We start from the raw sequence: 24,504 nt of genomic DNA on the forward strand, positions 1-24,504 counted from the left end.
AAACTATTGCCTCAGTCATTTTTCCTATGGTTCTATAGTAATAAAGCAATTTTCACATGGTTTTCAGTTTCAATTTAGTAAAATTATTCTCAAATGCCACTTACTGGTAGAGTAATAATATGTGATATATTTAAAAGAAGAAATAAATAAAAATCATAAGCAATATTTGCTCATTTCAGTAATTCTTTTTTTGCATTCAAGAATAATGTTATCCTTGGGCCGCCTGGGTAGCTCAGATGGTTAAGCGTCTGCCTTCGGCTCAGGTCATGATCCCGGGGTCCTGGGATCGAGCCCCGCATCGGGCTCCCTGCTGAGCAGGGAGCCTGCTTCTCCCTCTCCCTCTGCCTGCCGCTCCCCCTGCTTGTACTCTCTCTCTAATAAAAAATAAAAAATCTTAAAAAAAAAGAATAATGTTATCCAGTCCAAAGAAGGGAACCCTAGTAAGTTTTGTTTTTGCTTCAAATTTTACTTTTTACTTGCCAAGAAATGCAAAATGCACAAATACTGTAATTACATTCTGTTTTCATCATTTACCTGGAAAGTTCTGTGACAGACTTAGGACATGTTTTTCTAAACTTCTTAGTGAGAGAGTCAATCATAAGAGCAATCTAAATGTATATATTTTCATGAACAAAAGAGAAGGTATTGGCTGACCTGGATTTTAAAACATGATTGTGAAAGACTTTGCATGTTCACTTTTCACCCTCCACATTCTAACCCTTGAACATATTTTCCAAAGGGAGCTTCAGAGAGTAACTTTTCATTCCTCCTCACCTCCCTGGTCAAATGTTACTTTCCATTTTGCAATGGTAAAGACAGATCAAGGAAAAGACAGTCATAAATGACTTTTTCATTTCTGTAGCCTTTGATGATGCCACAGAACCTTTACATTAATTTGGGTTATCAATCTTAGATCTCTGTAAAACTGCAACCCAGAGTTTCAGATAAATGCTGCCTTTACAGTGGTATCTTTTGTGCAAAACAAAATGAAAGAACTCCTGTAAGAAACTGAAACATGATCAGTCTTGATGATCTGTGCTGGGGGAGGGAAATAGTGGTTCAAAAGCTCAGAGTCATCGCTATGGCTCCAGGATGTGTAACTGTAGGAATCTTTGAGAGGCGTTTGTCTGGTGTGTTGGGAAGCTTTGGTACCTCAGAATAGCAAATGAAGCACTGCTTATGGATTCCTGACTGAGGACTAGCCTGGGAGTTGCCTGGATTCCTTAAACTGATCTCCCGTTCTTTCTGAAACCTCCATGCCCATGTTGGGGATGGACGGCACCACTGTCCACCTAGCTACAAAGCATCTGTCTTAACTGAGCTAGCTAAGTCTGTTTGCTTTCCCTGAGATAGCTTTTGCTTCCCTTACGAGTAGCAGCAGTAGTTTCTTTGGATTAGCTATTCTCTTCCAACTTTCTGTGGGCTATAAAGAGATAGTTAAAGTACTGATAAAGGATGTAAAAGAAGAAAGCAGGTAGCCAAAACTGACAGGTGATTAAGAGGTAATCACTTAGAGGTAATGTTCTATAGAGAGAAAAGGACATTTTAGAACTGGAAAGGACCTTCAACTGGTCCAAGAAACTAAGGACCAAGGAGACTCCATCAGTGCCTACGACAATCTCAGTATTTGAGACTAAAAAAAAAAAAAAAAAGATCCGTAATGTATTCACCAGCTCTGAGACTTAGTTCAGTGGGCTGGAAAATAATGCTAAGGAAAACACGCTCCTAGGCTTGTGCTCTAAGCAGGCTGGTTCTATAGAACTTTGCTCAGTTTGTAAATCACAGACTATATACTGAGTGTGAGTGCACACCATCATCCTTGCAGGAGGCTCATTTATGCAGATAGACTTTGGTATTATGTGAGAATGTGGGACTGGATTAGTGTAACTCCATCTCCCGGAAAGACCATCCCTATGTCCTAGTGCCCTAAGATCTGTAAACAGAACTACTTTTTCAATTGTTATGTTGTACCAAGGACAGTGTTTTGGCATTTCAAGCCCCTTTAAAGTATATTTAAAGCCCAAATATAAGACTGTAGAAAAACTAGTTCATAAAAATAAAAGTATGAAGACAGCTGGGTCTAGAACAAGGGTAGACTAGGAAAGAAACTGGGTCCCTCCTGAGTATGTAAGAGTATAGGGAACTGGGAGAGTATTATGTAATGGAAGTGAAATAAGAAGAAGCAAATGAACTCTAAAGAGCTTGCAGTCTGATGTTTGTTGATGAATGTTGCTAAGTAAAAACAATACTACTGTGGAACCTTAAGTTTGAGGATTTCAATCTTTAACAGGTTGACCTGTTATTCTAACTGGCCCTTTTGGACCCATATAATACTATGATAATGTATATCCATTAAAAAGAACTGTGGGGACTATAAAAATTGCATTTCTTTCGGGTTGCCAAATGAGGACTACAGTTCCATTCAGTCCTGTTTGCTGGTAAGGGTATTTCCCTGTATTCCATTCTTCAAGAAATGGCAGTTTAGTCTGACTGGCTAATGGAAAATAGCCTGCCACTTTTACACTGAGCCACACTGCTGATGGGTGAGTCCCAGGAAAGCAGAGAAGTGGCTGAATCATAGTGTCCCAATTCTACTGTGCTGGGCAAGAGGAAATTGACCATATTTTATAAATGCATTCCCATAGACCTCCCCGAGGAAGGAAATCACAGGACAACCAGGTCTCAGTAACTACTCATTTCTTTTCACCATTGCGTTTAGCACTTACCTCTAATGGTTTTACATTCAGTCGTCCCATCTCATCCAGTGAGATGCGTCTTTCTCGCTTTTGCTTTCCTGCATCAGGTGTGCCCATTGAGTGACTCCTCCCACTCACTGACACTCTTCTCAGTTCCTTGATGCTGCATCCGGTTCTAGTTAAACACTCCAACTGCAGTTTCTCAAGAGGTTGTGTTTTTATAGAAATGACTCCTAGGTGATCTGCCACAATGTCTGGATCGATATTGATTGGTTGTTTCCCACGGTGAGGAATTATTTTAATTGGAAGTTCCTCTTCACTTAAATCTTGACCTAATTCTTTTTGCTCTTGCTCAGGCCCTCTTTTAACAGCATGCTCATGCACCTTTTCAACAATTCGACTAAGATCCAAATCGCCAAAGAGATCAGCCTGTGAATCTTTTGGGCTAAGTGTTTCTAATGGACAATTGGAAATTTTACTGATGAGTAAAGAAGCTACCTCTTTAGGGAAGACATTGTTTGTACCTTTCATGTCATAATAAAGTTCTTCATGAGTTCCAGATTGTTGTAGTACCTGATTATAAACAGAATCGACGATCTGAGAAATAATTTCTGTACTTTCTGGACTTAAAAATGTTTCTTCAGGTTTATCAGCTACAACACTAATGTTATTTCTGGAAATTTCAGCTGTCACAGATTTTGTCAATTGACATGCAATTTTATTTACCTCAGACTTTGATAAGTTTTTCACATCTCTGCTTGAGGCACTTGGCAACTTTACTAGTTTAGCCAAGAACAAGGCCAGCATTTCCTCTAAAAATCTAGCATCTAACACAGTCTCTTTTTTGGTTGAAGGCTTTTTCTCTGACTTAAGGTCATCAGTGATCTTAACCACTTTTTCCATAATTTTGACAGCTTCCAGAACTAACTCTGAACTTGATGCTTCTTCTTCCACTTGAGGATGAAGTTCTGAATTGGAAATTTCCTTCACCATTAAAAATCCTATTATATCAGAAAGGACATTGCTCTTACCCATTAAATCTTTATACACTGAAATATGGGAGCCAGAGCACCTTAAAACACTGTTATAAACAGAAGTAACTACTTTTTCGATAGTTGTACTGTCTGCGAAAGATACCGTGGGTGATTCTTTGGCCTGTGGCACTACTATAATTCGACTTTTAGAGAGATATTCTTGGAATGAATTTAGGATTTTTGAGATTATTGTTTGCATTTCAGCGTTTAGAGAATTGTTTTGTTTCTTATCCACTTTTGGAAACATAGATAAAAGCTTTGACAAAAAATTTACAGCAATTTCTTCTATTATGTAAAAAGGCAGTTTGTAAGCCCGTGACGGCTGAGGCTGGGGAACTTCAGTGGTTTGGATGACATCTTTAAGGATACTTTCAATAACACTGTCAACTTCTGTACACTGATGTGACGTTAGCTCTCCAGAAAAATAGTTCTGCAACTGGTTGCCAGCCACTTCCTGTACAACTAAATTAACTATGGTTTCTGAAAGGATTTTGCAACCACTGCTGACACAATTTTGTATGCGCTCTTGAGATCCAAATTGTGGCAAGAGATTATTATAAATAGTCTGAGCCACTAATTGAATAATTTCATCATCATTAGGATGTAAGGATTTTACATACTGTACAATCATGTCTTTATCTTTGGAGATCTCTGTCATAATTGTACTTACTAACTTCATTTGAAGGAAATCCAGTTCTGCGTGCAAATTATCTTCGGATATTTCTGTTTTAGCATTGGTTACTGTTGAGAAAATTTTTGATAAAAGAAAAGAAATTACACTTTCTAAAAATTCATAAGGTAGCATTATGGTATATGGCGATGATGTTTGACATTCTTTGCAGGCTGTTTGGACTACCTTATGGACCTTTTTCATAACCTCCTTAGATTCTAGAGGCAAACATGCTGCAGCCGGAGCTTCATCATAAAGTAGCAAGTTTAGCTGATGCTGAAAAATTTCTTCTATCACTGCATTAGCTAGCTTTCTTGCTAAATTTTCACCATTACTATTTATGTCTTTATAAATGGAGTCTTGAGATCTATATTCCTGCAAAATACTGCATATAGAGGAGTGGACAACCTTGTTGACCAACATTTTATCACTTGATGGTATGTTAGCCATAGAAGGTGCCTCATCTAAAGAATCTATCTTAGTTGCAGCTGCCGTTTTTTTCTCTCGAGGTGCTTTATTCACAGATGGTTCTTTTTGCCTGAGAGGTACATTGTGAACTGATGAAACTTTATCTGTAGATGGGAGGAACTGACTTCCCTGACCTAGGTTCAGTACTTTAATTTGAGCATCTGAAAACTCCTTTAACAGGGAATCAATCAGTTTCATAGCTGTGTCATAGAGCTCAGTCGGATTTACATTTTTGGTTACATTTTGACATGCATCATCTGTACCCAGTGAGGAATCAAAAACCAATTTGTTTACTATTTCAGAGAGAACATCTTCTAAAAAGTTAGCAGGAAAAATCCCACGGTTATCTTCTGGTGGATTGTCTGGTTTACTAGGTTTACTTTTAATCTCTTTATCTTTACTTTTTTTATTCTCTTCCTCTTTTGCAGGAGCATTGTGTTTAGCTGGATTTGTTGAGTCAGGCTGGGCAAAACCCTTGCCATCTGCTTGAGTTACATATACCGCTTTATCACCTAGGGGATTTGGGGATTTTGAATCATCTACTGGTTCTTGGAAAGGAGACAATTCTAAAACATTTCTGTAAATGCTTTCAGTGAAATTTTGGACACGTTTAAGACGCAAGGTCTTTTTGTCATCTGTAACTCCATAAGCTGGAGAATCTCTCCTCTTCTCTTGGATCTTTCTATTTCTCACTTTGGATTTCAGAGATGGTAATTCAGAAGGTCTATTGTCTTTTTCTAATGAACTCCCTCTTTTCTTGTCACTTTTCTTTTTATCTATTTTTAAATCTGGTTCCAGGACAACCTTCTTGTTTTTTGTATCATCAGTAGCTGATGAAAGATGTTGGTATACCTCATCACCTTGCCATTTTTCCTCTTTTATACCCAAAGTGTCTTTCTTCTTGCTTTCATTCTTTTTAGGTGCCATACTCAAATCTGGTCCCCGAGTATCTTCACTTTCCACAGTAGTTGTTGGAAAAGTAACTTTTGATGCCTTCTCATTCTCTTTTCCAATGGACCTTTCCTTTTTCTTTTCATCCCCTTTCTTTTTATCTGCCACACCTCCAACTAAACCTGATGCTAGGGTAGTTAATTCGCCCTTCACAATGCTAGTTAGAGCAGTACATATCGGCTCCTGGATGCTGCTTGTCTTCATAAATGTCTTCTCCTTTTTGAAATTCTCTTTTCCATGAAGTGCTCCTCTACCTATTTCCAAAGTGTCTGTTATGTTTTTCAGGCCTGAGGTTAGAGGAGTAAGTGTAGGTAATTGTTCTAGTGAAGAAACTGGGTTCTCCTTCAAGCTTTTATTTATTTTTGTAAAGGTATTATATGGTAGGTGTTGAACTCTTTGGATGATGTTATCCACATTTAGAAATGAAAAGAAGGTGGAAGACCAGTCTCCTGAAAAAAGTGGTTGAATCTTGAAAGCAGAGATTGCCTTTTTGGCTAAAGCAGCTATCATCTCTATAACAATGTTACTTCTATCATCTTTCTGAACATTGTTAGATCCATACATTTCTATGACCTCATCATACACAGAATCAGATACGTTACTGACTGTCTCTTTATCTATTGGTGGAAAAGAAAACCTTTCTCCAGAATTTGCTAGGACTTTAATTTTACTTTTCCTAAATTCTCCTACCAGGGCATTTGCAAATTTTATAGCCATGCCCATGGGGTCTTTTTCTGATATCTCTTTGTTCTTAGGGTTTTCAGCAATACTTGGGAGAGTATAAAATTTGCGAACAAGGTCAATTATGACATCTTCCAAAAATGTAGCAGAATACACAGAAGCCTGTGGGAAGCCTGTGAGTATTTTTTCTTTATCAGGATTCAAGAGTTCAATGATATGGTCATTTTTGGGTAAGTCACAGGGAGGTGATTCTTCATCATGTAAAAATGGCTGCAGATGGTGGTCCACAATTTCTTTCATAATGAAACCAGCTATTTTCCTGAGGAACAAGCCTCCCTTTTTGTATGTATCACTCTTTGTTTCATTTTCTAATTTCAGTTTTTTCATAATACCATTACATATGGAGTTAACAAAGTTCTCACTTGCCTCTAATTGCATACTTTCCACGTGCTCCCCTGCTGTGGCCAGTCTAATTTCATGTTCAGAAATTTCTGTTATAATTTCATCTGTCAGTTTTGAAGCTGCATTCACAAACTCATAATCTGGTGGCACCTCTTTCTCATTGAGTTCAGTTTCAGTCTCAGATGAAGGGAATATATGTGCTAGAAGCTTATAAGTAATATCTTCTAAAAGGGAACGTGGCAATACAGTGATGCATGACGGCAAGACACGGCTATCATCGTTGATGCTGTCAAGCACATTTCTGATGATGTTTTCATCTTGGAGGGAGGAATAGGAAGAGGTTGATAATTCTCCCAAAACTAATGACTCCACTTGATAATCATAAATTTCTCCTAATAGCAAATAACATATTTTTTGCCCAAAACTGACAGCATCACTTTGTATAGCTCTATAAATATGAATCAGCGATTTATAATCATCTAATAGTTTTTCATAAATTAGGCTGACAGTTTTTTTGACTATTTCTTTATATCCTTCTGAAAAATACAGATTTTCATCCAAGTGATCTGCAACTAAAATTTCTGATGTGGTGAATTCCAGCACAATTGATTTTACTAATGTTGTAACAATGTTAGTTACATTGGTTTTTGCTTTACATGGGTTTTCGGCAGCCAAGACATTATGTGAGAATACATAAAGGATTCTGCATAAAAGATCAGAAATTACATCCTCTAAAAAGACAGCTGAATTCACAATAAACAACAATTCTCTTTGTTGAGGATCTGTTGCTCTCTGTTGATAAGTTTGACCCACTGTACCTGAAGGAAGAGTTTTATCTGCAGATAAAAATGACTCAAGATGATGGTTAAATATTTCTTTTATTATATAACTTGCTATTTTTGTAATAGGTATATTACTTATGCCTTTTTTATCTTTTGTAAGAGACTGGCATAGATTTGAGTGAGAAATATCAGCATAAATGGCATCAACCATAGCCTGGATATCTTTCTCTGAAATCACATTTTGTTTTTCATTTCCATGTTTAATAATGCATATTGCATGTTTAGAAATTATTGACATGATCTCATCAATCAGCCTCACAACTGTGTTGTGGAAGTCTGACTGCAAAATGTCTGGGTCTTCTGCACTGCAGTTCAATGGATTTATCTGAGATAAAACCTGAGTGACGATTTTTTCCAAATGTGTATGTGATAATATGGTGGTATATGGTGTATAAGTCTGTCTCTGGAGTCTTGATTTACTAATAGCATAATGAACTCTCTTTATCAAAGCATCAGCATGGAGTCTTGAATATGATTTAAAAGGCAGCTTTGCTATGAAATCTGGATGAATTTGGAAATCAAAAACTTCAGCCAGGATAATTTTAGTTACCCTTTCAGCCAATGTTTTTGTATCATTGAGAAGGTCTTTACCAGGTTCCAGTTCATATTCTTGTAAAACTTTGCTATATACCGTGTCAATAATTTCGATCACTACTTCTGTATGCACTGGTGGCAAACATAATTGTTCCTTAGCATTTTCTAGGATGCTAACTTGAGCTTTTGAGAATTCTTCCGTTATCAAATATATGAGTTTTTCAGCTGTTTCTAACAGTTCTTTTCCTGAATCTCTCAATGAGTTTGTTTGCACAATACCTAACACCCTGTGGAATATTTTGCTTAAAACCCCAGAGATTACATCTTCCAAAAAGGCTGAGGAGTAAACACCGGCAAAAAAATGCTGCCTTCTCACATCATCAAAGTATGTATATGATGGAGGAAGTAATGACTTTCCATACACAAATGGATGGAGATGCTGTTGACAGATATTTTTAATGATAAAACCTGCTATTCTATCAATAAGAACATTGTTACTGCTTGTAATATTGTGCTCAACTGCTTCTTGAGACCCAGAGTTTTGCAACATATTTCTAAATACAGAATCAACGAGATGCTGAACATCATCCTCTGAATAAATAGATTTGGTTTCTTCTTCATCTTTTGAAAATCGAATTTCATGTTGGGAAATTTTCATCCTAATATCACTGATTAGCTTTGAAGAGATTTCATCACAATTAATTCCTGATCTACCTTTTGGAGTTTTGCTGTATGGAACCATGTTATATGTAGAAGGAAAGATTCTAGATAACAGCACTCTAATTATGTCTTCTAAAAGTGTGTATGGCAGCAAGGTGTTATATGGAGATAAATGCTGGCTTGGTTTGGTAGATTCACTGCTGCTGCTAAAGATGTTCTGAATAATGTTCTCTGCTGTTAAAGTAGCATAAGAGGAAGACGACAAGTCCCCAGAAAACAGTGGGTGAAAAAGATAATCAGAAATAGCGGCTACAATTAAATTGGTAACATTTTCTGCAAAAATATCACTGTCTTTGAGTTCTTCATTATCAACCTCAGTGGTTAGTCCATGCTGTTGCAGAACATTCTCATAAACTGAACTGACGAGTTCATCCACAGTGTCTAGATCTACAGTGGGGAAAGACTGCTCTTGGTCATCACGAAGAATGCAGATTTTAGCTTTGTTAAAATGGTTATTTATTGAGTTTACTATTTTTTGGGTCATTTTATCCAGTTCACATTCAGTGTTATATATTGGATTGAAGATCTTTGATAATAGCCGGGCAACAATATCTTCTACAAATGCATTAGGATAAAAGTCCATACCTAGTGATGATGGCTTCTGGGGTCTATGTGACCCTGTGACCTCACTGAGAACCTCTTTAACCATATCTGATATTTCATCTAGTGAAGTCATTGAACATGGTAAGCCCTCTCCACACAAAAAGGGTTGAAGATGATTTTCAATAATCTCTTGAATAATGAGACTGGCCATTCGGTCAATCATAATTGGGCTTTGGCTTACTATACTTTTCTGGACTGACACAAGAGAGTCAGACATCTCTAAAACATTATTATAAACAGACTCCACCATATTTTGAAGGCTTTTTTCTGTATATAGATGTTGACAATCATATTTAGTGAGCCAAATCTTATGCTTTGAAATGGCTGACAAAATCTTATTTATTAAACAGGTGGATACCTCATTAAAATCTGAAGTCAATAAATACTTCTTTCCCAAGCACGAAGGCTTGCAGGGTGGAGAAATGAGCTGAGATAATAACTTCCTGATGACATCTTCTAAAAATGAGTGTGATAACATGGTAGTATAGCCCGTTGAATGTTGACCTTGGTAATTAAGTTCTCTCAGGTTGTTTTGAAGTTTCTGCAGTATATTTTCAGCTTTAAGAGGGTAATATGAATTAGGCATGAGCTTTCCTACAAAGCACAGTGGGAGTTGGTAGTCTGCACTCTCTCTCAATATGCCGTTAGTTATCTGTTCTGCTATTGAGGTGGTAGCATCTGTCAGATGACTGCCACCAGTAACTTGTAATGCATATTCCCATGAAACAGCACTATTAACTGAGTCAACAATCTTTCTAACAGTTTCTTTATCAATTGGTGGAAAACATACCCTTTCTTCAACATCTCGTAAAACAGTGACTCGAGCATTGTTAAACTCATTCACCACAGAGTTGACATCTAATATATTTATCTCATTGAGCTGAGCTTCAGTGATGTTTACATTTTTGCCCTGCAAAGAGGTGGAGAGATTAAGGAAAATGTCTGAAATTATTTCCTCCAGAAATGTGGCAGAGTAAACTCCTGTGTTCATGCCTCCTGGATATTGCATGTTAAGAATAGCTGTTGCATTCTCTTCCTTTTTACCTGGTCTTCGAAGAGGAGGTAGAGGAGGGAATTTTCCTGAAAACTGCTTACCAAATGGGGCTTGTATTTTGGAATGAGTCACAGTGAGATTATTCAGTGGTTCTCTCAAAGGCTTGCTGTCATAATTCATGAATCTTGCAGAGCATTTACCCTGTCTTGATTCTTTTAATTTTGGCCTTTCTCTTTTTGGGAAACCAGGGAGTCTTTGTCTTCTTCTATTCATTAAATGCTTGTTTGCAAAAAGTGGGCTTCTGGGAGGTCGGTTTATACCACAGGACAGTTTTTCCATTAAGGATTTTACCAAGGTATGGGAAGTAATACTAAGCATAGATTCTTGATCTATTTCTGCCAGATTTTCCAAAAGGGCTGACATGTTATATTCTTCAAATGATGAGCCACGGTCCATTGTTCCCCTGCAATAATTCTCTGTGTTTTGAAGTATGTTGGGCAGTTGACCTTCTGCTGGTATTTCACCAGAAACAGCACCATCTGTAAGGAGGTTGTTGGCTGTACATTCTTCCAAAAGTGTTTTAATAAATTTCTCACATACAATGTTCAGAAGAAAAACTGATTTTGGGGAGAGCCCTGGGTTATTTCTAGGTATTCTATGACTTTGCTGGTTATTTGAAGATAGGAACCTTTTTCGTGGTATTTTACCAGAATCCATATTCCAGTTTGGGCATACATCTGGCAAAACCAAATTAGAAATTTTATTGACTACTTCTTTGGATTCATGAGTTTTTAGGCTACCAACCAGAGTGCCTAATTTGCATGCCAGAGAATTTAGTTCATTTTTCTGTACTAGTTGATTAATTCGGTGAGTAGATGATTTCCAACCTCTGGAGCCTGTCTGTCTTTTCATAGTTTTGGTTTCGTTGCGAATGGGCAAACTATGACTTTTAAGCCCGGAGAGTGGTTTGTTTCTTCCTCTCCTGTCAGGCTGATGCTTTATTCCTATTTCCTTGGACAGAACATGGATCACTCCTATTAAGAGATCCTGAAAGAGATCATCGAAGTCAGCCACAGCTACTCTTGGGCAGTAAATATATTTTGTTTTCGCAGAAACCATTTCTTGTGTAATGTCTACCTTTAAAATGTCGCTATTAAAAAGGATTCGAATGATGATTTCAGAAATGCTTAAAGCAAGTCCTCTGATAGAAACTGACCGACTTACAAATACTTGTGAATGAATTAAAATAAACTTGCTAAAAGCTGCATCTTGGTTTTCCAGTGATTTCTGTTTTGTTCCACCATCTTCAGTAAAATCACAAATGCTTGACATTATATAGGAAATAACCAATTCAGTGAGATGTTCACAAAATTGATAAAGTGAAGTATCATAGTTAATGCCTCTTAGAGGCTGTTTTGATTTATATTTTTTCCTTAATGGTGTGGAAACAAATACTTTTTCATCAAGAGGACCTTAAAACAGAAAACATTACTATTTTTAACATGCATTAAGGGAAAATGTTGAGCATTCAAAATACTAGCAATATTTTATACATGAATTTTACCTAACTCAAGAAATAGAAAAACCTAGTCAAGAAATTTCGGAACTGAGTTGTCTTCAAATCTCTATTTCCCACCTGTGGAACCTTACTTCGGCCATGAAGTTAAGAATATAGCCTAATAGAATTCAGATCTCTAACTGCTGGTTTCTTCCTTGTATAAGGAATTAAAAGCTGGAAATCCTAGGGCAGAGAAATGATTTTTAGCTTTGGTTGCAAAGCCCTAGAGTGATTCCAGTGATGACTACAGACCTCATATAATTCTTGAAGATATTTTCAGCTGTTTATCTAATTATCTAGTTTGGGACTATATAGTATACAGTAAATTGAACTGGATGAAACTACTGATGTTTGACAGTTTTTGACACACAAAATGGTTATTTCATATGGTTCAACTCAATATATGCATGTAAGCATTCATAGAAAGGGAGTGCAGATATCCTATTTGTAAACATGGGTTTGGAGTACTGTACTTAAAAAGAACTTAAGTCAGAACACTGGAATATGAACAGAACAAGAAATTTAATGCCATTGTTCTTATAAACTCTATCATCAATAACTGCAAAGACTTTAACTGTATATCTCAAAAAGAAGTTGGATCATTACAGTCAACTATGTATGAAGTCTGACTATACTTTAAGAAGTCATTTTTTAAAAAAGCACATGAAAAAGAAAACCCTCTTTGAACTTCAATTTGGGAATTGCCTTTAGAGCAGTTGTATGTCCCAAGCAAGACAACTGGTTTCATCATGTCATAGTCATAACTCATGCCCACCCAAAATATCTCACTTTAAATTATGCCCATTGAATTTCATCTGTTGACAGCAAAAACTGAACAATACTCCTTCAAATAACAATTAGGTAAATGTGCTCAACATTTTTTTCTTTTAGCATACTGACCAGTTTAAAAGCACATAGTTAATCAGCCACCCCAAATCCAAGGCTATTTTCAGAGAAGTAATGAATACAGCTTCTTGGATGTGAGAGTGCCAAAACTCATTGACTTTTTTTTCTCTAAAATGATGCCAACTCTTTATAAGTCATCCCTCACTCACCTCTGGTTTCAAAGTTCTTGAAATGTGTGACCACAGCTGTAGTAACATATCTTGCTACTAGGTGGATTTCATGTGGTCCCAGTTCCTGATCTGCAAAAGCAGTGACTTCAGCCTCTTCAGGAGGTTCTGGTTTCTCTAACTTCGGGTACTTATCTTTCCACTTTTCCAGTAAAGTGAAATCTTTTCCACTTGCTGCAAGGCTTTGGTTTTCTTCTTTGGTTTTAGAGCTGATTCTTTTTTCCCATATTTTAAGCAAACTTTTCTCATCCTTTTGTTCTTCAGACATCACAGACAAAGGCCCTTCCTTTGATACAAAAAATGGCTTCATTGTTTCTATACTTTCATTAGTATATGGGGTTTGGCTTGGAAGGCCATAACTCAACAGCATGGTATTGACAATATTTTCTGCAGCTATACCTATTTTGAGTGGAGAAACGGTTGTCTGTATTTGGTTTGGCTTAATAACTGGCTTGGGGAGCTCATAGTGAAGAACTTTTGGATTTTCACCTTCTTCCATTTCTATGAAGGACATGGGGTGCTCTGGTGCTGCTTGCACAGAGTCCCCGGATTTCTGAAGTGGTTTTTGTAAGGGGAGAGAGCGGTTTCCTTTCACGGCTTGATCAAAATGGCTAAGGCCTTGGGCTTCACTTCTAGAATATAACAGTTTAAGTTCTGATTCGAGCCCTTCCAATGGCTCTGTGGTTTTAAGTGTATCTCCTGCAGAGTATTTGACATATGAAGGTAGATTTGATGAAGCCTTCTCCTTTACTTTACTATCTTCCTCTGAATAAAAAAATAAGCCAGGGATTTGTGGAAGATCATCCCTGCAGCTAACTCCCTTTGACTTTGAAGTGAACATTCCCGTCCCAGTTGCAAATCTGGGCCAATTGGCAGTGCAGGCATTTTCAGCTAGTTGGAGCTGATTTTCCTTTGGATGGCTTTTGATCATTGACTCATAGAAATGAGTACACTGGTCCATCAGTGTGCTGATAATCTGACTTGCCACAATGTTTTTTTCAAATATGCTTGTTGAAGATGGTTCCACTTGGCATTTTCCTTTGTCTAACTTGTTCTTAAGTATACCAAGCATGTAACTGACAGTATTAGCAGCGTAAGTAAGCAGTTCTGAATGGAACGAGTGAAGCTGTCGAAGGGTATTGTGCATGTTCTCCTGGGAAATCATACTACTTGATTTAGATCCATTAGGAAACTTACTCAGTGGTTGTAGCTTGGGCAATATTGTTTTCATGAATGGTTTCTGTTGGACAGCAAAAAAGTTTTCAATAGGTATTTTCACAATTTCAGAAAAAGCGTATGTAGAGATATGTTTAAATTGTAGGTCTACAAATGATTCTAAGGTGTTCAGAACCCCTTCCACGATCTCTTGAGCAATTTGGTGGCTAGAGCCCCCGTGTATTTTGTCTTTCAGCTTTGCGTTATAGATTGGTACATTGTTGAGGTTGTTTGTTCTTAAGGAGCCACATTGACTTCTAGCAGTAGTTTCTTTCTTGCTTTCTAGCATTTCTTTACCATCTGTTAAGAACTTATGAGTCATGAAGTACACATCTAATTTTTCTAATAGCTTTTTAACAATTTCCTGACCAAATATATTAATTTGTGCTTGGGAACCCTCAGCTCCAGAAGCAGCGCTTTTAAAGTTATGATACCTGCTTTCACAAGCCTCAAGAGGTGACAAATTTAAAAGTGAAACAGATTGTTCTAATTCCTTTGTTTTCATTGAAATTTCATTCAAAACAGTCTCAGCTATCATCAATAGCTTATATTTTTCATTTTCCATGTCATTTGATTCCATTTGCCATTTATCAAACATTTGACTAAAAATACCTTCTTTAGGGAAGATTTTCTCTAGCTGGGAAGAAACATTCTCCAAAGAGAAACGAACTTCTGGATTTGCAAGAGAGATTGTCTTAAAATTCCTCTGTGAAAGTTTGAGATCATGTGAGTATGAGCCTTTTATCTGGTCGGCCAAATTGTCATTCTTTGTAGCATATAATCCTTGCAAAACTGCATTAACTATTGTACTTGCTGTCATGATTTGATCAGAAGTTAAAGTGTTTACATTTACCATTAGTCTATTTTGCCTCACCTTTTGAAATTCATTCACAATTGTTTCCAGAATATTGCTTACTATATCCTTGGCATACATTTTTAGTTCTGCAGTGGGGAGTTTTATTCTCACCAAGGAGTTTTTGGCATCCCCTGTGGATAGCAGGTATGGCAGACCAATGGCAGTACTGGACTGACTGCCTCTGAAAGTCTTCTCTCTAGGACTTAACTTGGACGTACTTTTGGCTTTAGCACCACCAGGTCCTAGCTGTGATTTTGTTCCGAATTTAGGCAAAGAGATAACTTTTGATTTTGCTTTGAAGTCTGTTTTAAAACTTACATGAGGGCTGCCTTTGGAACTAGCATTAAAGCTGCGTGGCCTCAGAGACTGCATTCCATCAGACTGATCTTTCAGGGACAAATTCTCTTCTAGATTCAGCAAAACAAAATTCGTAATATTTTGGAGAACCTTTTGGACCAATTCTTCGCCCACTCGCAATGGAGAAAATTGCAGTAAGGTGTTTTCCAATGAAGTGACACTGATACTGCCTGTGTAAGGATAAGCTCGCAGTATCACAGGTTCAGGGGGGACACTTCGTTCTGCTTGTTTTGATTCCCGAAAGCTTGATGGGGTCACCAGTAATTCATCACGGCCAGATGCTTCCAATTCTCCCCTGGTCTCATTCTTTTCATATAAGGATGTCATGACTATTGAGAACATTTTTCTGAAAACACTTTCAACTATGTCATTTGCAACACTGCTTATATGTGACTGCAAGGTTTTTTTCCAAGCTGCTGCTGTTTTCATTTTAGAATCAGATGTAGAGTGGGGGGGTTCATTAAATGGAGGCCAGTGGTCTATGTCTTCCATTACCCTCTGATATGCCTTCTTTAAAATTTCCTTAACCGCCCTTAACAAGGCAGTTGTTTTTTCCTGTCTAAAGTCTCCATTTCTAAATATTTCTTCCAAAACCCTTCTCAGGTTTTCTGCTTCTGATATAATTTGGTTTTGATAGGAGTATTTTGAAAAAAGAGACAGTTCAGAGTTGTCTTCCATCTTCCTTTGACCCGGCAATATTTCATTTTGTACAGCTAGTTGTGTAAACAGGCTGGGATTCTGCTGTGAGTAAAACCTACTTGCCTTCAAAGATATTTTATCATGTAAACTCTTTAAGATGTTGTTGACAGTTTCACTCACAATTATGTTTTCTTGGAATGAAGTATTGTTTGGATACGAATACATCTTTTGGATTTCTGAATCTATGTCATTTTTTATAAGCATCAAAATGGTATTGGCAATTATGTCAGCATATTCCCTAAGACTAGCTTGTGATATATTAATTGCAGGTCCATGTTTTCCCCTGTAATTAGCAAATGTGTAATCTGTGACCTCTTGACTGAGAACGGTTCTAACTGTTGAGATTTCTAGGATATTCACATCCGATGGCATTTGGTTTGCTTCAAGAAATACACTGTTGTTTTGTTTACAACTTGTAAATTCTGGGCCAACATATGTTTTTTCTGTAGTCTTAGTATCAAGAGTAAGTATCAAATCTCTTCTTTCTGTGGCAAAAGATTTTAATCTATTCAAAATGGCTTTAGTAATAAAGTGAACATTTTCCTCACATGGGTTGGAAGCAGAGTTCTTGGCATCTTGTTTTTTAAGTACAGTTGTCCGATTATCATCAGAATAAACTGATTTCAGCTGTACATCTCTTCCCTTTCTTGCAAATGTAATTATCTCCTTTTCCCCCTCAGTCATTGAGTCTGTAACAGGAGATGGTTGATGCTCTGCTTTGGGAAATGCATCAGAAAATGTCAGGGGCAATTTCAGAGAAATAGAATCCTTTGCATTTATGCCAAGCATGATAGCAGAAGTTAGATTTTGAAGAACAATATCCACCATATCATTGGAAATCACTATGACACACGACTTAGGAACTAAAAGCATTGGGATAGCTTTATGTGCACACTTGGCGTTTGTTTCAGAGTTTGCTTCTAAATGTTTCCCACTTATGTTACACTTGTTAAGAGTGGATGCAGCAGGTAGGAGATTATTCTCGTCTAGTGTTTTCTCACAGATGTCACTTAAGATACCTTTGATGGTATCAAGTATTTGAAATTGAAGTTTTTTTCGATAGTCACTTTTATTGAACAGCTTTTCAACAATAGCTTCTGGCTGACCTGGATCAATTTCTCTGTCAAACAGGTTTTTTTCATATTCGCCTTTAGTAGACAGAATACTTAACACTGTGTTAACAACCTGGCTTGGGATACTGTTGGAAACCACAATATTATGGATTAAGAATGGACTTTTCATTTCCTTATCTAACTTATGTTTGATTCCTTGTAAAATTTGTCTAGCCACTTCTGTTGCATATGAATTTAATTTACAGGCAGTCAGTTGACATATTGAGGTGGTCTTTCCTGACTTGTTATGATCCACTGAGCAATAGGAAAACTGATCACCAGAATATGAATCTTTGATTGATAGCCATGGTTGGCTGAAAGCAGTCTCATCCTCTTGTAGAGGCAAAGCCATTGGAATTGTGAAATTGATGTGAGGACAAAAGAGAGTTTTTATTTTGGAAGTAGCAAATGTTTCTAAATTTGTTAATACCGACTGTATAATATCTTCAACTACATACATTTTGGTCATTTTACCACTACTAAATGTGGACTGAAGTGTGCATGGATTTCTGTCCAGGATGGTACACTGAAGAGAGGCCTTTTCTCCACTGGTGTGTTCAGGAAAAGAGATATTTGCTGGACAGGTGATAATGTTAGATCTATTTTCACTTGCATTTCTATCTGTCATGACAGCAGAATAAAGTTTTTGAAGTATGGTTCTAACAACATTATCTGCAACAACGGTTACATCTGCCTCAGACACTAAAGGATCCATTATTTTATCCATAGATTGAATTGATCTGTGAGCAACTGGCTTATCACCAGGATGAGGAATGTCACATAAAGGGGACTGGGAGAGAGTAAGCACATTTAATTGATCAATTAAGTCATTCAGAAAAATTTCATTCAAAATCTTTCTTATAATGGGCACAACTGGGGACTTTTCTGGTTCTTTGAGTTCTACTTCACATTTTTTAAATGTTCTTTCTAGTTCCCATTGCTTAAGAGATTCTGATTTAGTTTCTTCTGGTGGTCTTTCCTCTCCAGCACTTTCTTTCTCTGTATCTGCAGGCTCTTCTAGATAGGACTCTGGGTCAGCCCCTCCTGGAAGAAAATTTCCATAGGTTGGCCTGTATCTGTAATTTTCAATGCCTTGCTCTTCTGGTTCAGTTTCATTAAATATATGAGGAGGCCCTAAAATTAAATCGACTAGATTCTTAAGCATTTCTTTCTCCTGTAGTGGCTTGGTTATGCCTGTTTCCAAATCTGGCAAGCTCACATTTAATTCTGTTTGAATAGCCTTCAAAATAGTACTTGATACTTTCTTTGCATGCATGTATAAAGCAGACTGCAGTTGTTTCTCATGTGTGTTTGTGCAAATGTTGATACTTTCACTTTCCCAGTACCTCTTGTTGCTCTTTTTATTTCCATTGATTATAGTGCCCAGAGTTTCTAAATTTCTTTTGGCAAACCCTTTCAATTTAGCAAAAACCATTTCAAAGATATCAGAAGCCATGACTTCCAGTTTATTTGGGTGCTCTTCTTTTGTGGTTCCTGTTTTGGGGGCAGTTGGCTTTCCCTTGTTGTTAGTCACCTCTTGACTACCTGGCTGGATCACACTGAACAACATGCTGGAGATTATGTCAGAGCATATGCCCATTTCCTCAATAAGCAAAGCAAGTGATAGGCTGTCAGTATCAATATAATCTGAGATAGCCTTAAATTCTGAATTTGTGAAAATCTGATCCATCTCAGCACTACATAATTTTCTAATGATATCTTCTAGAATTGTATAAGAAATGAGCTGAATATTAGACTGTAATGCAGTGGTTGTTCTCAAATTCTCATTGATCCACTCTCTATTTTGTTCATCAGATAGGGGAGAACATGGACGGTCTCCTGTGAGCTTGTGTAACATGTCATATAAGGTATCCCCAATTCTATCTAACACTTGCAATCTGGTACATTTGTGGACTTCCTCTTGCATATGAGGGCACTGAGAAGGCACAAGTTGTTGTTGATCAATCTCAGCAGTTTCATATGAGATTTTAGACCTTAGCTTATCTGAAGGGAGAACATTGCTTTTATCTGTATTTCCACTTAACAGTTCACAAATGCAAGTTGCTAACGAACTTGTCATAATGTCATTATTTAGCTTTGTGACAACAAAGTCTAATTCCTTTTCATTGTCAGCAAAAACTCCTGTATCTATAAAGTCTTTGGGAGGGCCACACTTCCCAAGATTTAGATTTTTCTTATTGTATTTGAGTTCTTTCTGGATAGCATCCAAAACAATTTTTACCACTTTAGTTGTGTAAGTACTAAGGTGAGATTGAAATGAAGATTTCTTGTCAGGTGCAGGTTTTGAATGATCAGCATGGCTTTCTAGTTTAAAGCAGTTTTGCAATTTTGGACAAATAAATGAGTTCAGCTTCTTAAAAGCTGTGTAAGTGATCCTATCATTAATGTGAACTACAGGTTCAGGTGTTGATTCAGTTTCTTCAGTTTCTAACCAGGGATGTTTTGTAGGGTCTATGTCAAGTACAGATAAAAATTTCATCTTCCTGTTACTCTCAAGCCATATTTCTAATGGCTCTTTATTTGGTACGTCAGCATTATCTAGAGAAGTTTGAGGTACTGATGAAGAATGTCTGATAATGTGACTATAAGCTATGTGAAGTATTTTTAATACAGCATCTACAATTTCTTGAGCTACTATTTGGATTTCTGACGCAGAGAACATCTGGTTCATCCATTCTTGATTGGACAGATCTTGTGGGCTTCCTGATGTAAGAAGTGAAGCTTCCTTATAACCTGAGTGACCAGAGAGCCCAGAAGATAGGTCTTGGAGCATCTGTGCTAAAATACTTGTAATTATATCTTCTGAGGCTTTTTGTATTTGATGCTTTTCATCTTGGCTGAAAATCAAAAGGTCTTTATTCAAACATGGCTTGTCCTTAAAAAGGTCCTTATTATTAAAAGCTGGAAGGTCAGTCTTTAATCCCCAATCATGAAATGCTACTTCGTCTTGATAAGCAGGCTTTGTAGATAAGTTCATATTTCTTTTGTACTTTAAATCAGCATTTTCCCTTGTTAACCAGTGATCAGGAGCCTGTTCTTGTAATTTTGCTTTTTCATCTTTGATAGATGAAATCAGTACATTTTCCACAATCTTGTCTATTTCTTTATTTTCGTCTTCAGAATAAAGGACCATGCCAGGAACATTAATGGGTGGAAAGAGGCATCCATGTCTAGGATCATTAGCTACGCTGGTGCTGGTGAGTCTGTGCTCTTCTTCAGTGCCAGAAGGACTACTCAGTCTTGGGTGTCTTCTCTTTTGGACATCTGTTTTTGCTGGTTTCTGATGTAACTGAGCCAAGACATCATCAAGTAGATGAAGGAGGATCACTGTTTCCTCAGATGCAATGAGTCTCTCGTTATTAAGTTCAGTTTGTATATAACTTAGTATAGTGTTGATTGCTTCCTCTATATAACCAACCAGAGAGGATTGGGAAAAAATATTTGACACTAAATTTTTTATGTCTTCTTTGCTAATCAAATTGGCTGCATCAGGTTCAGCACTGGATTTACTTTTGCTGGCTCTTTGAAGGAATGCATATGTTGGATCTTTCCTGTGTTGCTGATAAGCAGGTTCAGTCGTGATTTCAAGATGAGCAAGTTCATTTTGCTTAGAAGATGCAAGAGATGTCAGCTTTTCTAAAATCATATGAACCATATCTTCTGCAATACCACTCATGTTCTCCATAGTATAAGGCGGTGAAGCTTTTGACGTTTTTTCTTCTGGTGAAATGAAATGTTCCCCACTGGCTGTTAAGTCTGATTTAAAGTGAACTGACAAATTTTCTTGTGCAAACACCTCAATACATTTTTTCTCAACTGCAGACTGTAGCTTCTCAAGCACGTTTTCCATAATTTCAGCAGCTGCTGAGGAGATACTGACATTGGAGAGCAAGTCTCCTTTGTCAGTGTCAGTTTGATCAACCAAAGTTTTGGCTGTAACAGAAGCAAGAGTGGGGATGGTCTTGGTTAATTCAGGCATCATTTCATGAAAAATGTTTTCTAAAATCAACTCAGATTCCTCTTTTAGGTGATATTTAAAGTTATCAAAAACATTCTTTAACTCCTGCATCTCCTTTACGACTTTTGCTTTTTCATCAGAAGACGGTGGGTGTTCTAAGGCATCTGTTTTAGTGGTAGCATCTTCAGATTTCTTTGTGCCTGTTTCAATCGATGCAAAAAGGTGACTGTCGGGTTTACAGGTTTTAAGTTTGGGGGATTCAGCGGTCTTATTATGTTTAGGTTCAGAGGTTTTAGGTTGTCCTTTCCTGTGATGTGTTTTTCCCATAACTGTTCTTTCTTTGTGGGCAGAAGATGGTTTTACGGGTGCCGCTGGTTGCCCTATTGACCTGTCATCTGTGTCCGCACAGGCCTCTGCCTGAAATGTCTCTGCCTGAATACCTGTTTCATATAGAAGCATTTCACTGCATGTGCTACAGCAACTTGCACTATTTGAAGAGAGGGTAGAGTCATCAGGCATCGGGTATATAATATTTTGCAACCTTTCTTCATATTTTGTGATGGCTGGATATAATATACTGGTCACTGCAGCCACAACCCAGGTCATTATATTATGAACTATACTGTTCAGTTCTTCTGAAGTTACCTGGAAAGGAGGTAAGCAGGACACAAGGGAAATCACATATGAATTTACTCTATTGTAGGGACAGGGGCTAACCTTTAATTCCTTGTATCAAACAATGCATAGCTAGAATCCAGCCATGGTGTATAGAGAGAACATAGGAAAGGCTCTACTTAGCATAAGAGATTAATTTCAAATTGGTTTATTCTCTGTGGCTGTGATCTGCTCTTTGAATACGATTCCATTTGATTCAAAATCCCTAGGAACATTGATTTTCAGCATTTATTGCTGAGCATAAATGGCTTCCTGGTTTAAAAAATAGCCAAGAGGGTGTCTAGACTCATAGAAAACAAATGCTCGGGCGCCTGGGTGGCTCAGTTGGTTAAGCGACTGCCTTCGGCTCAGGTCATGATCCTGGAGTCCCGGGATCGAGTCCCACATCGGGCTCCCTGCTCAGCAGGGGGTCTGCTTCTCCCTCTGACCCTCTTCCCTCTTGTGCTCTCTGTCTCTCATTCTCTCTCTCAAATAAATAAATAAAATCTTTAAAAAAAAAAAAAAAGAAAACAAATGCTCTGGCAAAAAGTAAAACTGTGTTGATGATCCAAGCAATATTTCTTAAAAATACAAACCATGAGAGACTATGGACTCTGAAAAACAAACTGAGGGTTTTAGAGGGGAAGGGGGTAGGGGGATGGGTTAGTCTGGTGATGGGTATTAAAGAGGGCACGTTCTGCATGGAGCACTGGGTGTTATACGCAAACAATGAATCATGGAACACTACATCAAAAACTAATGATGTAATGTATGGTGATTAACATAACATAATAAAAAAAATACAAACCAGATTACCTCTAACAAACTATTTCACAAAAAAAATTTGCAGTCAAAACATTTATGTGCCTTCGCAGAGATAGCCTCCTTTTATGTAGGCATCTGTCCAGCTAGCAGGTAAGGGTGAAAAAGTACCACAGCAGAAGGGTCAGCCTGTGGGCTCTGCGGCCCACCGGCTGCTGCCTTCCTTTGTCCATTCACTGTGTTTTTATGTATGCAGATGACCACAGCTACTTGTTAAGGTTTAATGAATGGTCAACAATTAGCAGTCATGATTTAGCAGAAATGAATAGGCTTTGGGTCCAACAAGAGACTATCAGTGTAAACTGTCTTGGAGAGGGAGGCAGAGGATGGTTCATGAAATAAAGAAACACATTAATCTCGGTCAAAAAGGCTGAGCTAGAACTGGGATGGACTCAAAGGGCCAGAAGGCTGGGCAGTAGAGGGAAGTTGGGGGTCTCCTTCACTGTGAGCTGAAGTAGAAACCCAGGGACCAGGCCTGAATGACCTTTTCCTCATTGGTTAGTTGTACTCACTGTCACAGCTTAGACTGGACCGGGGGCAGATGCAAACTGCACCTGCAAAACTCTATACTTGTTTATGTACTTCTTATTGCAGATATATTTTGGGAACATAAAAATCCTCCTGCCTATAATAAAATAGTATTTGTTTTTAAGTTATTGTTACCCTCAAGACAGCCAGACCAAGAATGCATACCTTCTGCAGACACTCTTATTTCTCAAAGCTGTGGATACAAGTTGGCAGCAAAGGTGGGATGCCTTGCATTCTGGCTATGCATTGTTTGATATCCTGGCATTTGGGCACCAGATTCCCTAGAATGTGGTTGTTGCCTCCCAGTTACCTCCAGATTTAGCTTCCAGATTGTTCAGGTTTAGGCCAATATTCAATGAAAAGTTAACACTTTGTCAAATATAGCATATCTCTCCTGATCCATTAGAGAAGGTTTGAGAACCACTTCAGATAAAGCCATTTTTTTCCCCACTCCAATTCCCAAATCTTTTAATGCATTTTTATTGTGATTAAATAAACAGAACATAAAATGTACCATTTTACCATTTTAAAGCATACAGTTCAGTGACATTAAGCACGCTCACAATGTTGTGCAAACATCACCACTATCTAGTTCTCTTAATGCATTCTTTGTCACCTTCTGCCCCGACTAGAACATGGCTATTGAGTTTGAAAAACATAGTTTGGGATGACAACATATGGTTGAAAAACACTTCTTTTACATAAACATGTCCTAAATCAAACACTTCTCAGAATAATAGCTAACCATTAATAGGTAAGTTACTTACCTTCTTGGTCTAAATTGGTCCAAATCTGTTCTAATACATATGAGCTAAGAATTTCAATATATATTATTTTCTTAATACCACAGAAAATGTACAGAAGACGTACATTATTATTCTTAAGGTAGCTGAGAAGAGGCATTTTCAACCTTGATATATAAAACAGGGGCATTCCTACCCCGATGTTTATAGCAGCAATGTCCACAATAGCCAAACTGTGGAAAGAGCCAAGATGTCCCTCGACAGATGAATGGATAAAGAAGATGTGGTGTATATATATATATATATATATATA

At 37.5% G+C, this 24,504-nt stretch overlaps 1 protein-coding gene across 1 annotated transcript in view; it reads right to left on the minus strand.

Annotated features, from left to right (window-relative positions):
• LOC118011132 (fibrous sheath-interacting protein 2-like) overlaps window positions 1-24,504 on the minus strand; it is a 69,347-nt gene that overhangs the window by 11,932 nt on the left and 32,911 nt on the right. Inside the window, exons 16-17 of the mRNA XM_035005690.1 lie at window positions 13,209-22,089; window positions 2,727-12,067 (exon numbers count right to left, since the gene is read on the minus strand). Coding sequence (XP_034861581.1) covers window positions 2,727-12,067; window positions 13,209-22,089 — 18,222 coding nt within the window. The remainder of the gene's footprint in view (window positions 1-2,726; window positions 12,068-13,208; window positions 22,090-24,504) is intronic.

This window comes from Mirounga leonina, unplaced genomic scaffold (assembly GCF_011800145.1).
Source record: "Mirounga leonina isolate KUSES-001 unplaced genomic scaffold, KU_Mleo_1.0 Mir_101664, whole genome shotgun sequence".
Taxonomy (NCBI): domain Eukaryota; kingdom Metazoa; phylum Chordata; class Mammalia; order Carnivora; family Phocidae; genus Mirounga; species Mirounga leonina.